Genomic DNA, 14,887 nt, shown 5'->3' on the forward strand with positions numbered 1-14,887 from the left:
CAAACTTGCTCCCTAAAATGGGGGGACGATGTACAATAAGTGCTGTACTTTCTAAACGGTTCACTCGATATGGATGAAAACACCCTCAAATTAAAGGTGACAGTCTGCACTTTAACATCATAGTCATTGTTTGATCTCAAATCCAAACTTTTGGAGTATCCCAATAATTACGGAGGGCACTGTATATAAAATAAATCTAAGATGTTTTATTATCACATACACCAGATAGGTGCAGTGAAATGTGTTGTTTTACAGGGTTTCTAAGGAAATGGATCACATTTTTCTATGTAAATGTCACATTAAATCATGTTAGTGAGTGACAAAAGCAACAGCTTTAAAAGTTTTGGTCACACTTTATTTGGATAGTCCGGATAGTCCATCTGTAGATGCTCTACAGATGGTCATAATATCAAGTAACTATCTGTTGATAAGCAACTGCTTGCTAAGGTTACGGTTAGGTTTAGAATAAGAGTTAGGATAAGGGTTAAGATTAGGGTAAGGGTTAAGTTCATTGCAAACATTCACCTCTAATACATGGGTGAAAGACTACAATGTGGCCTTTAAGTTACCAAACCTCCAGAGAGAGAGAGAGAGAGAGAGAGAGAGAGAGAGAGAGAGAGAGAGAGAGAGAGAGAGAGAGTGAGAGAGATAAAAAGGGTGAGTGACCGCACAGCCAAGGACAGGCCAGGACAGAACAGAAACAGGTGGACTGGGGCAAATGGTGTACACTGCCTTTGACTGACATCTAAGCTAAACATGGAGTTCCATTACACTATGTTTCCCACGATACACCAAGGGATACATCCACATCCAGGCAAGCATTGTAACCATTCACTATCATCCCAATGACCCTTCTGCTTCTCCAGTCCAAACTCCAAACTCTGAACTCACCTTTGGAGTGAAAAGCTTCCTTGAGGTGAAGTAGGACGTCGGCAAACTTGCGCACGTCGTTGACCAGCTGCATGATGTAGTCTGGGTCGGTGGTGCCGGCAGAGGCAGGAGCATCCACACTGTCCAATCCAGAGCTGATGGAGTTCAGGGAGCTGCTCTTGGCTCCTCTGCCCCCCGTCCCCCAGATCCCTGATCCGGTACTCGCCGTGGTGCCCGTACTAGTGCCCATGCCCGTGCCAGCGGACAAGGGGAAGAAGTGGGAGTTGGCGGTGCGTGAGATGCCCAGCAATCGTTTGTTCCCTCCGCTGGTCCCACCTCCACCACCACTACCACTGCCACTGCTGCCTCCACCACTGCTCTGCCTCAACATCCCAACCGCAGCCAGCATGCCCTCCTGTCCAGGCCTGGTAGCCCCGGTAGCCCCCTGGCCTTGTACCTGTAGTCCTGCCTGGCTCTCTGCTCTGTATTGTTCAGATCCCACACTGTTCCAGAGCACGGATGGATGATCCTGTGCAGAGAGAGAGTGATATGTGTTTAGAAAGAAGAAGGTTCATGATTCATAAATAACATCCAATATCTACACTCTTAGAAAAAAAGGTGCTATCTAGAACCTAAAAATGTTATTCAGCTGTCCCCATACGAGAACACTTTAAAGAACACTTTTTGGTTCCATGTAGAACCCTTTCCACAGAGGGTTCTATGTGGAACCCAAAAGGGTTCTACCTGGAACCAAAAAGGGTTTTACCTTTAACCAAAAAGGTTTCTCCTATGGGGGACAGCCGAAGAACCCTTTTGGAACCCTTTTTTCTAAGAGTGTAGGCACCATGAATAGACTTTCATACTGCAGCTAAACATCATGTGATGAATTTTCTAACAACTAACCACTAATCAACAGCCACTGTCTGAGTAAAATACTTGACTCTCAAAACAGATAAACCAAACCTTATAAAAGAAATAGGAACATGCCTTTCAGAGATTTGTCAATGTTGCATTTGTAAAACTGAAGTCCACTGATGTAACACAAAAAGGGGCAATAGGACTGGATCTACACTGAACAAAAATATAAACGCAACATGTAAAGTGTTGGTCCCATGTTTCATGAGCTGAAATGAAAGATCCCAGAAATGTTCCATACGCACAAAAAGCTTATTTCTCTAAAATGATGTTTGTTTACATCCCTGTTAGTGAGCATTTCTCCTTTGCCAAGCTAATCCATTCACCTGACAGGTGTGGTATATCAAGAAGCTGATTAAATAGCATGATCATTACACAGGTGCACCTTGGCTGGGGACAATAAAAGGTCACTCTAAAATGTGTAGTTTTGTCACACAACACAATGCCACAGATGTCTCAAGTTTTGAGGGAGCGCGCAATTGTCATGCTGACTGCAGGAATGTACACCAAAGCTGTTTCCAGATAATTGTATGCTCATTTTTCTACCATAAGCAGCCTCCAACGCAGTACGTCCAACCAGTTTCACAACCGCAGACCACGTACGTGTATGGCGTTGTGTGGGCGAGCGGTTTGCTGATGTCAACGTTGGGAACAGAGTGCCCCATGGTGGTGGTGGGGTTATGGTATGGGCAGCCATTAGCTACGGACAACAAACACAATTGCATTTTATCGATGGCAATTTGAAAGCACAGAGATACCGTGACGAGATCCTGAGGCACATTGTCGTGCCATTAATCCACCACCGTCACCTCATGTTTCAGCATGATAATGCACAGCCCCATGTCGCAAGGAAAATGTCCCAGTTCTTCCATGGCCTGCATACTCACCAGACATGTCACCCATTGAGCATGTTTGGGATGCTCTGGATCGAAGTGTACCACAGCGTGTTCCAGTTTCCGCCAATATCCAGCAACTTTGCACAGCCATTGAAGAGTAGTATGACAACATTCCACAGGCCACAATCAACAGCCTGATCAACTCTATGCGAAGGAGATGTGTCACGCTGCATGAGGCAAATGGTGGTCAACCAGATACTGACTGGTTTTCTGATCCATGCCCCTACTTTTTTTTTTTTAAGGTATCTGTGACCAACAGATGCTTATCTATATTCGCAGTCATGTGAAATCCATAGATCAGGTCCTAATTTATTTATTTCAACTGACTGATTTCCTTATATAAACTGTACCTCAGCAAAATCTTTGAAATTGTTGCATGATGAGTTTATCTTTGTATTCAGTATAATTTGATTGAATGTGGCCTCCTCTAGCTCAATTGGTAGAGCATGGCGCTTGCAACGCAAGGGTTGTGGGTTCGATTCCCACGGGGGGCCAGTGTGAAAAAATTTATGCACTCACTAACTGTAAGTCGCTCTGGATAAGAGCGTCTGCTAAATGACTAAAATGTCAATGTAAATGTGCTCGGTAACAAGGCAACCAGGCTCTTTCAGAGGCCCTGTCTGACTGAGTCTGACTGGGGTCCGAGGCATAATGAGTGCTAGAGTGGCCCTCTTATATTTGGGTGGAGAAAAAAGGGAAGACAAATGAATGCAGACCTAGCTAGCAGCACTCCCTATCACCATCTCAACATCACATCTCACTATTGTGGTGGTGGCTTATTGGGGCTCCTCACACTCTTCTTTGCCAAACATTAATTTTACAGGAGACCAGAGAGAACACACACACAAACATGCACATAACCACCAGACATGTATCCCCCTCAATTGTGTAGTATAGTATAGTATAGAATACTATACTATACTACATTTACATTTACATTTTAGTCATTTAGCAGACGCTCTTATCCAGAGCGACTTACAGTTAGTGAATACATATTTTTTTATACTGGCCCCCCGTGGGAATCTGTAGTATCCCTCAGTCATGTAGTGCATGATTAGCCTACAGTATAAGTCATTTCTAAAGAATCTGCAAATTACTGAATCACTCTCTGGAGTTAAAGACTAAACTAACCGGGAGGTATGGGGGCACAGCTTGTAGTAGGAATCCCATTAGGGACCGTTTACTGGTCATCTCCATATCCAACTGTGACCACCACATGTTGGATAGAAAGACCCCGGTGCTTACGCTACTGGATTAACCTAAACCGACCTGGATTTAGTTTTGATTTAGTTTAGCCTAAACATTGGGAACCATTATTATTAGACTTTACAAATCCCAAATCAGGATGTTATTTATCAAGAAAAAAAAACATCATATAGATGATCATATAACTAAGTTATATGCAAATGACAACATTAGGATTTTACAGTTTGTTTCTAAATAAATAACGGCTTAAATATTGAATAATACTTAATTAAATTGATACATTATAGTTAAGGGAGCATTGTATTGAATTTGCATGTGTTATTGCAGTATTATGAACAAGTTTGTATGTATTATAAACCGTTTTCTCATAGTTATAAGTGGACAACATTTTACACACTTTCTCATACCCCTGGATCTTTTCATCCAAATTATCTGACCAGCTAAAAAGTTCAGAAGTTTCTGCACCTTGTAGCCAAAAGCAGTGTTGTGGAAGCTACTCTGAAAATATAGTTGACCAAGCTACCAATTACTTCACACTGGAAGACGTTAAGCTACACTAAAGCTGCCCTTAAGAAAAAATATAGTTTACTTAACGAAAGTTACTTAGAAAAAGTAGTTCATAGGCCTACATCCAAACTAAATCTGAAATGTCATAGACTACAAATTGCAAGAACAGATCATGTGTAACTTGGCCTATTAAACACAAACAACGTTGTTTCAAGTGAGAATTGGACAGGTCTTATGCCGAAAAGAAAGGACATTATTGCCTACTTAACCCATATTTTCTCTTCTTTTTGCAAAAAAAAGTACTATGTAGTTCCAGTAGTTAGCTACACTGTTTATTTTATTTTATTTGTTTTATATTTTATAGTTAGATACACTGTTACAAATTATGGCACAACAAATAATTAACTACTGAAAACACTACCAAGATTTGAATTTAGTTAAACTACCAAAAAGCTACTGCAAAATGTAGTTAAATTACTAGTTGAACTGTAGTTCACTACTCTCCAGCACTGGCCAAAAGTTATTCCATTGCTGAGATTACACGCATTTTATTATGTTTTGTTCTTTGTATTTTGTACAATATCTAACCAAAATAACATAGTTTTCTCCCTATAGAAGTAATAACTTCTTCACATCTCTAGGTGCCTATATGGATGCAATGGTTCACTCAATCTAAAAATTCTAGCTGCCACATAGAACAGTCTTTCATCAAATGCAGCAACTCACTCACCTGCTGTACAGTCCTGAAACATTGCACCTTCAAAAATCCCCGTTATCGTAGATGACAGTATCCAGTTGTAGGTTATGTCTTTCTTTCCTAAACATCTGTGAATGACCCTCTACTATAGTCTCCGAAATTGGAATTTTGGGACCGCCGCAGCTCAGCTCAAGCTCAGGCACGAATTTCCTCCTCCTCTCCTCACGTGATACAGTAGGTAGGCTAACTTGTGATTGGTTGTTCTAGGCGTCTCGTCAAGAAGAGGTTTGGGTCCCCTGCCCCTAACAACAGGTGTCCTATGTTTTGATGTGTCCTGTACTCAACCTGTAATCTTGCGGGTTTATGTCAATTGGTATCGTCTGACTCAAACTGAACGATAGGCTTGGAGGGAGATAGATGCGTTGTTGAATTTCCCCCAATAAAAACAAACATGTGTAGCCTATATATATATATATATATATATATATATATATATATATATATATATATATATATATATATATATATACTGCAATAGGCCTATATGGTGATTTGCATTATTCAGTTAAACGCTTTAGGGCTACAATAAAATGGTTGTATGAGTTGGCTACATTTAATGTCCATCCCGACCAGCTAAAATAAGAATTGAAGAAGACTAGGCTACAGTATGTATAAGAGTATGGGCTTGGTCTTGTCAGTATTTCTACATACTCAGTGGCTGCCACCTTGTGAGCAGAACAGTTAAAATATTGGATGAGTTTTTTCTGACCCAATAAATTCCATAGCCCTTTAATCCACCCAGTGGGAGAAGTGTGCTAACGCACTGCATTCATATAGTCGGAATAACAACCTATTGATAGTATGATAATAATTTCACTAATTGAGAAAATAATTGTTTACTTTTAAATACGTGACATGCGCACTGAAATTTGGATCCACTCCATTCTTATCCCCTCATGTTGGTGCCAAACTCAGACTGTAAATGTTTGCTGTTTGTTTATGTTGTTAGCGTTTTGAAACATGATATTCCTACTATTAGACATCTTCCACATTTATAGGTATATAAAAGATCACACACATTGGTAAAATGTTAATACTGTTTATTACAGTTTAAAGTTAGTCTACATATCGCTGGCTGGATATTTTACCGTTATTTTATCCGGGAGTCATACTGCGACCAAGGTCTCTTTTACAGATGAGCCCTGAATTACATAAATTACAGAAAATACACAAATCAAAATATAAATACAAAATGCAAACAGAAAGAAAGACATGGTCATAAAATAAACACATTCATCAGTAATAAGGTCCTCAATTAGTTTTCTGAATTGCCCCACAAGCACCAGAACATCAGATTTAAGAACATTTTGAAGATTGTTCCACAAATAAGGTGCAAGAAAACTAAAAGCTGATTTACCTAACTCAGTAGAGACAAAAGGAATTTCCAGAGTTAGCCATCCCTGACACCGGGTGTGGTATGTCTAAAGTTTAGTAATGATGTTAGGTACAGTGGGACTTTTTGTAAAAGGGCTTTTTAAATGAAAACATAGCAATGTATCAACCTACATGACATCAAAGAGGGCCAACCAACTTTCTGGTAGAGAATGCAGTGATGAGTACTAAATTGTCTCCCGTAATAAAGCGCAGTGCGCTATGATAAACTGCATCTAACGGCTTTAATGAAGTGGCAGCTGTGTTCATATAAATGATGACGTCATAGTCTAGGACCGATAGGAACCTCAACTGAATAATTTGCTTTCTACTATTTAGCGAGAGGCAGGACCTACCACCATCAGCACCTGAACCCTGCCTGACAAGACTGTATACATTAAAGGTAGACTCAGCGAAATGACGTTACCACAAGTAGCACCGCAGATACTGTGCTACAGCGAAGATGCAAGACTTTGATCTAGAACAGTCACCCACTATCTGCGCATGTGCACGGGTTCGCTTCACACTGTTCACAACGGAGAAGTTGAGCCTCACGTTTCAACGCTCTTAATTGTTGCGGAAATTGACCCACTATGCTGTTTACTTTCCGTATCTATGTTATATCGCTGAGTCTACCTTTAAAATCCTTATGCCACTTTACTCCCCCCTCTCCCAGACACCAGGTTGGACCATTTTAGCGAACAAGATGGCAGATACGCGAGTGAACAACCAGTGGTGGAAAAAGTACCCAATTCTCATGCTTGAGTAAAAGTAAAGATACCTTAATAGAAAATGACTCGGGTACAAGTGAAAGTCACCCAGTAAAATACAACTTGAGTAAAAGTCTAAAAATATTTGGTTTTAAATATACTTAAGTACCAAAAGTAAATGTAATTGCTAAAATATACTTAAGTATCAAAAGTAAAAGTATAAATAATTTCTAATTCCTTATATTAAGCAAACCAGATGGCACCATTTTCTTGTTTTTTTAATTTACAGATAGCTAGTGGCACACTCCAACACTCAGACATAATTTACAAAATAAGCATGTGTGTTTAGTAAGTCCCCCAGATAAGAGGCAGTAGGGATGACCAGGATGTTCTTTTGATAAGTGTGTGAATTGGACCATTTTCCTGTCCTGCTAAGCATTCAAAATGTAACGAGTACTTTTGGGTGTCAGGGAAAATGTATGGAGTAAAAAGTACATTATTTTCTTTAGGAATGTAGTGAAGTAAAAGTAAAAGTAGTCCAAAATATAAATAGTAACGTAATGTACAGATACCGCAAAAAACTACTTAAGTAGTAATTTTAAGTATTTTTACTTAAGTACTTTACACCACTGTGAACAACATGCACAACTCCGATATAAAGTAGTTTTCAAAGTTGCCGAAATGCCACGTATCCACTTATATCAGCGCATTCGTGCCAACCTAACCATTATAAAACTATTAGATCAAATAAGCTTCACGTAGCAAATTAGCTATTACAATTTTCGTTAACCAAATTTGACACTCTCTCATTGACCTCCATACAAAAATTCCTTATTTCCGTGGACACATTTTGGACGGAGTAAACCCTCTCGCTTCACCTCCTCTGGGATAGACAGTATAGCCACTACCTAGCATGTTAGTCGATGCTCACGAGGGAGAATGGTGGAAGCAGATACTGAGTTTGAATCTGATGGCGCTAGCAAAGATGAGCGTGAGAATGAAGGTGATGAGAATACTAGATAGACTACGGGAGCTAAAGGACAGATAAAGGGAGCTAAAATCACAGTTAAATCTTGGTCTAGTAAGCATACTGCTCATGGCGCAACTAGGCCTACTTCACAGTTAAAGTAGTAGGAGTGTGGTTTGAGGATAAGAAGATGTACCTGGGAGATCAGTTTGATGTTGCCAAGATGGTGAAGAAAGTGTTGGGTACTGTGGAATCTGTGAGGGTGAATCTGTTTTTTTGTGTATCGGCAGAACAAAAGGAGCACACGTTGTACCTCACCAGAATCAAGGAGAAAGAGGTGACTGCCTTCGATTTTCGGAGCAGGGCACCAATCAATGGCGTGATTTCTGGAGTCTCTGTGGAAGTTGGGGTTGAGAAGATGAAAATTCCTGGAGTAGTTGAGGCTTGACGATTGACGCGTATGTTCAATGGAAAGAAGATAGCGAGAACGTGTTACTGTTTTTTGATGAAGAGTCTCTCCCTACATGTGTCAAGATGGGATATATGAGTTACCCTGTGAGGGCATTTGTCCCCAGCTGACTGCAGTGTTCCAACTGCAATGCATTTGGGCATATGTCAAGTGTTTGCAAAGAGTGTTACTTGAGTGATTATTTTGCTGCGGAAGATGATGACATTGAATGTTGCAATTGTGGTGGGAAGCATGCACATGAGTTCCCTGAATGTCCTATAAGGGTGAAAGATGCAGAGATAGCTAGCATAAGAGCTGTTCAGCGTGTCTCCTATGCCGAGCCAACTAGAAAAGTTAAAGAATATTCTAGTAGTTCTGTTGCCGTGGAGACACCGCAGTCCAGTGCTGTGGGTGCCGTTCGCAAGGTGCAGGACCCAGATACTCTTGTCTTGAAGAAAGTACATTTTGGGGAAATTATTGCTATGGTGAGAAACCACAGTGCAGGAGTGGATAAGAACTCAAGAAAGATCAATATCATCGTATCTGCAGCTGAACGCTTCTTGTGAATGAAGGACCTAATGGGTGAGGAGCTGCATTGTGTATTGACTGCAGCAGCAGTTCCATCCTCTCAGGTCACTGGAACTTAGTAGGGCTCTGAGTGTATTTTGAAGGACTGAGGGTTTTTTGTTTTTGTTTTGTATTTTGTTTTCGGATGTTTGAGTGGATTTAAAGTTTTAGTTTATTGCCCCTCTTTTTTATTTCCCACATCCAATAGTGGGCAGCAATGCACCGTTTCTGGTGTAGTCCGCCCTAAAACCAGTTTTGCCAATTTAGCGACTTTGTCGCTAGATTTATCAAGTTTTCAAGATTTGTCAAGTTTTCAGAGCCCTCCAGCAACTTTTATTGGTAAAAGAGCATACAGTGTAGCTACTTTATAAGGCTGCCATAGCGACTTTGGGTTGATTTAGCAACTTCTCTGTTTGTGTGTGTGTGCCCGCTTGGCTGAGCTCTGCTGGTCTACTCAGTGGCTCCGCCTCCGCCTGCTGCTGCTTGTGTGTGCACATGTCACTTTCGACCCTTCCCCCACCTCTCTCCTCTCTCCGCTCTCTCCCCCGCCTCTCTCCTCTCTCCGCTCTCTCCCCCACCTCTCTCCTCTCTCCGCTCTCTCCCCCACCTCTCTCCTCTCTCCGCTCTCTCCCCCACCTCTCTCCTCTCTCTCCCTCGCCTCTCTCCTCTCTCTGCTCTCTCCCCCACCTCTCTCCTCTCTCTGCTCTCTCCCCCACCTCTCTCCTCTCTCCTCTCTCCGCTCTCTCCCCCACCTCTCTCCTCTCTCCGCTCTCTCCCCCACCTCTCTCCGCTCTCTCCCTCGCCTCTCTCCTCTCTCCGCTCTCTCCCCCACCTCTCTCCTCTCTCCGCTCTCTCCCCCACCTCTATCCAAGCGTCACATCTGGAGGAAACCTGGCACCATGCCTACGGTGAAGCATGGTGGTGGCAGCATCATGCTGTTGGGATGTTTTTCAGCGGCAGGGACTGGGAGACTAGTCAGGGAAAGATGTGCCTTTAGATTTCGAGAAAATTAACAACTAAGAATGTTTCACTTCACTCATTAACTTCTCATTTGACATTTTAGTCATTTAGCAGACGCTCTTATGCAGAGCGATTTACAGTTAGTGCATTCATCTTAAGATAGCTAGGTGGGACAACCGCATATCACAGGCATAGAAAGTACATTTTTCCTCAACAACGTAGCTATCAGTAGTCAGAGCTAGAAGTGGGGTGGGGTGGTCAAGTGCAAGAGCTGGTTAAGTGTAATTTATTTATTTAATTGGGGGGGGGGGGTTGAGGTAAGGAAGAGGATTATTTAAGAGACTGTTTGAAGAGGTAGGGTTTCAGATGTTTTCGGAACATGGGCAGGGACTCTGCTGTCCTAGCTTCAGGGGGAAGCTGGTTCCACCATTGGGGTGCCAGGACAGAGAAAAGCTTCGACTGGGCTGAGTGGAAGCTGCCCTCCCGTAGGGGTGGGAGGGCCAAGAGACCTGAGGTGGCAGAATGGAGTGCTTCTCTAACCCCAAACTGTCACGAGTTACAAAGCCAGAACCCAGAAGCAGACCAGGACAAGGTAAGTTGAAACGAAGGTGAGTGTTTATTTACAAATTCAAGAGTGATGCTGAATAATCCAGGGAACAGAGCGGGCGGCGTTGATTAGTTGTTGGGGGTGCAGTGGTTGATCCAATCATGGCTCGGCAGCCGCCGACCACCAGGCAGAGGTTGGATGAAGGTTCCGGACGAGTGACTGCAGATGGAACAAAACGGAGGTAAGTAAACAACAAACCAACAAGGTGCAAAACAACAAAAACTAACGCTAGAAGCTCTAAGACTGATACTCTGGTAAACCTACTGTTCATGGCTAACGATCCGGCAGGGAATGGATGTTAGGCCAGAGCCTAAGAAGGGTGATGATCAGGACCAGGTGTGCAGATTGCTGATGGGATGCAGGTGCGGAAATCAAGAGAGCTCCCCGGAGCGTTCCAGAACCCTCGGGAAACTGGAGATCCCGAGCAGAAAAACTAGTCCACAGACAGGACCCGACTCAGACTGCCGGGATCGTTACAGTACCCCCCCTCCGACGAACGCCACCGGGCGGACTCCCCGGAGCGCCAGGATGGAGGCGGTAGAAGTCACGGATGAGGTCAGCATCTAGGATCTGTCGCCGCGGAATCCAACTCCTCTCTTCAGGACCATACCCCTCCCAGTCCACGAGATACTGGAAACCCCGGCCCCGCCGTCTGGAATCCATGATGCGTCGCACCGTGTAGGCAGGACCACCTCCGATCATCCGAGGAGGAGGAGGAGGAGGCGGAGGAGGCAACAGAGGACTGAGGAAAACAGGCTTGAGGCAGGAGACATGAAAGGTGGGATGGACTCTGAGCGTCCTCGGGAGTTTGAGTCGAACTGCCACCGGATTGATCACCTTCTCCACCACAAACGGACCAATGAACTTCGGTAACAACTTCCTAGACTCAGTCCGTAAAGGAAGATCCCGTGTGGCCAACCAGACCCTATCTCCGATGGTGTAGGTGGGAGCGGGGATCCGGCGACGATTCGCCTGGAGCTGATACCGGTCCGAAACTCTAAGGAGTGCCTTTCTGGCCCGATGCCAGGTCCGGTGGCAACGACGAATATGGGCCTGAACAGAAGGCACTGAGAGCTCCTTCTCCTGAGAAGGGAACAAGGGAGGTTGGTAGCCATACAGGCACTGGAAGGGAGACATCCCAGTGGCAGATGTAGGGAGAGTATTGTGGGCATACTCAACCCAAGGCAACTGAGAGACCCAGGAGGTGGGGTTGGCAGAGGCCAGGCAGCGTAGCGTGGATTCCATCTTCTGGTTGGCTCTCTCCGCCTGACCATTAGATTGGGGGTGAAAACCAGATGTGAGACTGACTGTAGCTCCAATGGCCAAACAGAAGGACTTCCAGACAGCAGAGGTAAACTGAGGGCCACGGTCGGAAACGATATCACTGGGCAACCCGTGGACCCTGAAAACCTCCCTAACCAGGATCTCGGACGTCTCCGAGGCAGAGGGAAGCTTGGCAATTGGCACAAAGTGGGCGAACTTGCTGAATCTGTCCACGATAGTCAGAACGACCGTGTTCCCCTCAGAAGCGGGCAACCCAGTGACAAAGTCCAGGGCCAGATGCGACCATGGTCGCGGGGAATAGGAAGGGGGGTGAAGTAGTCCAGAGCTGGGCCGATTGGTACCCTTATTCTGCGCACACACTGGACAGGCAGCAACATAACCCCGAGTATCCTCGGCCATGGCAGGCCACCAAAAACGTCTGCGAAGAAACGCCATCGTCCGAGCCACGCCAGGGTGACAAGCCATCTTGCTGGCGTGGGACCATTTGAGGACCGCAGGACGAACCGACTCAGGCACAAACAACCGACCGGGTGGACCGTTACCGGGACCGGGCTGCGTCCGAAGAGCCGCCATCACCTCCTCCTCAATCTTCCACCTAACAGCTCCCACGACGCAGTTCCGGGGAGAATTGTCTCGGTCTTGGACCCACTCTCCTCCGTCTTGGAGAACATCCGAGACAAGGCGTCCGCCTTGCCGTTCTTAGATCCAGGTCGGAACGTCAGGGAAAAATTGAATCGTCCGAAAAACAACGACCACCTGGCCTGGACGGGAGTTGAGACGTCTAGCCGATTGCACGTAAGCAAGATTCTTGTGGTCAGTCCAGACAATAAACGGTTGCTCCGCCCCCTCCAACCAGTGGCGCCACTCCTCCAAGGCAAGTTTCACCGCGAGAAGCTCCCGGTTACCCACATCGTAATTCCTCTCCGCAGGCGAAAGGCGACGAGAGTAGTAGGCGCAGGGATGGAGTTTACTGTCCGTGGAGCATCGCTGCGACAGGATGGCGCCAACTCCCACATCAGACGCGTCCACTTCAACGGCGAACTGACGGGCCGTGTCCGGTTGAGAGAGAATCGGTGCGTTGGTGAATCGCCTCTTCAAATCCAGAAACGCTCGATCCGCCTCCGGATTCCACTTGAAGCTCCTGATACTGGAAGTCAAGGCAGTTAACGGAGCGGCCACACGGCTGTAATCCCGGATGAATCTGCGGTAGAAATTCGCAAACCCCAAAAATCTCTGGAGCTGCAATCTCGTACCGGGCTGGGCCCATTCCAGAACCGCTCTAACCTTCTCCTGGTCCATCCTAATCTCTCCCCTGGAGATGATGTACCCGAGAAAGGATGTCGTGTGGGCGTGAAACTCGCACTTCTCGGCCTTCACGAACAGGCGATTCTCCAACAATCGCTGCAGAACCTGCCGGACATGCTGGACGTGGTCGGAAGGTTCCTTCGAGAAGATCAGAATGTCATCCAGGTAAACAAACACAAAGAGACCGATCATATCTCTCAGGACGTCGTTCACCATACTCTGGAATACCGCTGGAGCATTGGTCAGTCCAAACGGCATCACCTGATACTCGAAGTGACCCATCGGTGTATTGAAACCCGTCAACCACTCGTCTCCCTCTCTGATCCGGACCATGTGATACGCATTGCGTAGGTCTAGCTTGGTGAACACCGTAGCACCCTGTAAGGAGTCGAAGGCAGAACTCATCAAGGGCAGGGGATACTTGTTCTTGACCGTGATGTCATTCAACCCCCGATAATCAATACACGGTCGAAGAGAGCCATCCTTCTTACCCACAAAGAAGAATCCTGCCCCCAGGGGTGATGACGAGGGACGAACGAGACCAGCAGCTAGGGACTCCTTGATGTAGGTCTCCAAAGCCTCACGTTCAGGGCGGGAGATACTGTATAACCTTCCCTTGGGGTAGACAGCTCCAGGGAACAGGTTGATGGCACAATCATATGGTCGGTGGGGAGGGAGTGACAGAGCCTTCTGCTTACTGAACACTTCCCCCAAATTGTGATATGTCTCGGGAACCAGGGACAAATCTGGGGGTTTAGCCTCAATCACCTGACTGGGAACCGAATGGGGACAGGCAGTCTTGAGACAGTTAGCATGACAATCAAGGCTCCAACTCGTTACCTTGCCCGTCACCCAATCGAACGTGGGATTGTGTTCCTTCAGCCAGGGGTATCCAAGGACCAGAGGAACATGGGAAGACGGCAGAATGAAGAATGAAATCATCTCCGAATGATTCCCCGACAACAGCATCTTAACCGGTTCAGTCCTCATCGTGATACGTGCCAGACTACTGCCATTCAGAGTGGTCGCTTCAATGGCTTCCGGCAATTGCTCCTTGGAAAGCCCCAGCTGTTCCACCAACTCGGCATCAAGAAAGCTTCCATCGGCACCTGAATCGATAAAAGCGTTAATCGCTAAGCTCTGATTCCTGTTCACAAGGGTAGCCGGGAAACGGGGTCTGACAGAGGTACTGAGAGGTTGAAACTGGCTCGCTAAAAGTCCTCCCAACTTTAGCGAGCCGGGCAGTTTGACGACCGCCGGGAACAAGTGGAGATGTAATGTCCCGAGCTACCACAGTAGAGGCAGCAGTTGGTCTTACGTCTATGTTGACGCTCCTCCTTGGTTAACCCGTGCCGCCCCACTTGCATGGGTTCAGAATCGGGAGAGAGGACCTCTCCACTAATCCTTTGTGGTGGAGAATGATCGACGTGTTCTGGTCCACCACCCGACCCGACTGGGAACTGAGAAGCTGATCGATTGGACGGACCCCATTGCTTCTCCTCCTTCGCTCTCGGACT

The 14,887-nt window shown here is 45.5% G+C and overlaps 1 protein-coding gene across 2 annotated transcripts in view; it reads right to left on the minus strand.

Annotated features, from left to right (window-relative positions):
* arhgap29a (Rho GTPase activating protein 29a) overlaps positions 1-5,294 on the minus strand; it is a 75,036-nt gene extending 69,742 nt beyond the window's left edge. Inside the window, exons 1-2 of one of the 2 annotated variants that reach the window (XM_041862252.2) lie at positions 5,125-5,294; positions 892-1,399 (exon numbers count right to left, since the gene is read on the minus strand). In XM_041862252.2, coding sequence (XP_041718186.1) covers positions 892-1,279 — 388 coding nt within the window. In that variant the 5' untranslated portion in view covers positions 1,280-1,399; positions 5,125-5,294. The remainder of the gene's footprint in view (positions 1-891; positions 1,400-5,124) is intronic. The other variant, XM_041862251.1, reaches the window with a different exon arrangement.
* Between the last annotated feature and the right edge of the window lie 9,593 nt (positions 5,295-14,887).

Source organism: Coregonus clupeaformis, chromosome 34, assembly GCF_020615455.1.
Source record: "Coregonus clupeaformis isolate EN_2021a chromosome 34, ASM2061545v1, whole genome shotgun sequence".
NCBI classification, from domain to species: domain Eukaryota; kingdom Metazoa; phylum Chordata; class Actinopteri; order Salmoniformes; family Salmonidae; genus Coregonus; species Coregonus clupeaformis.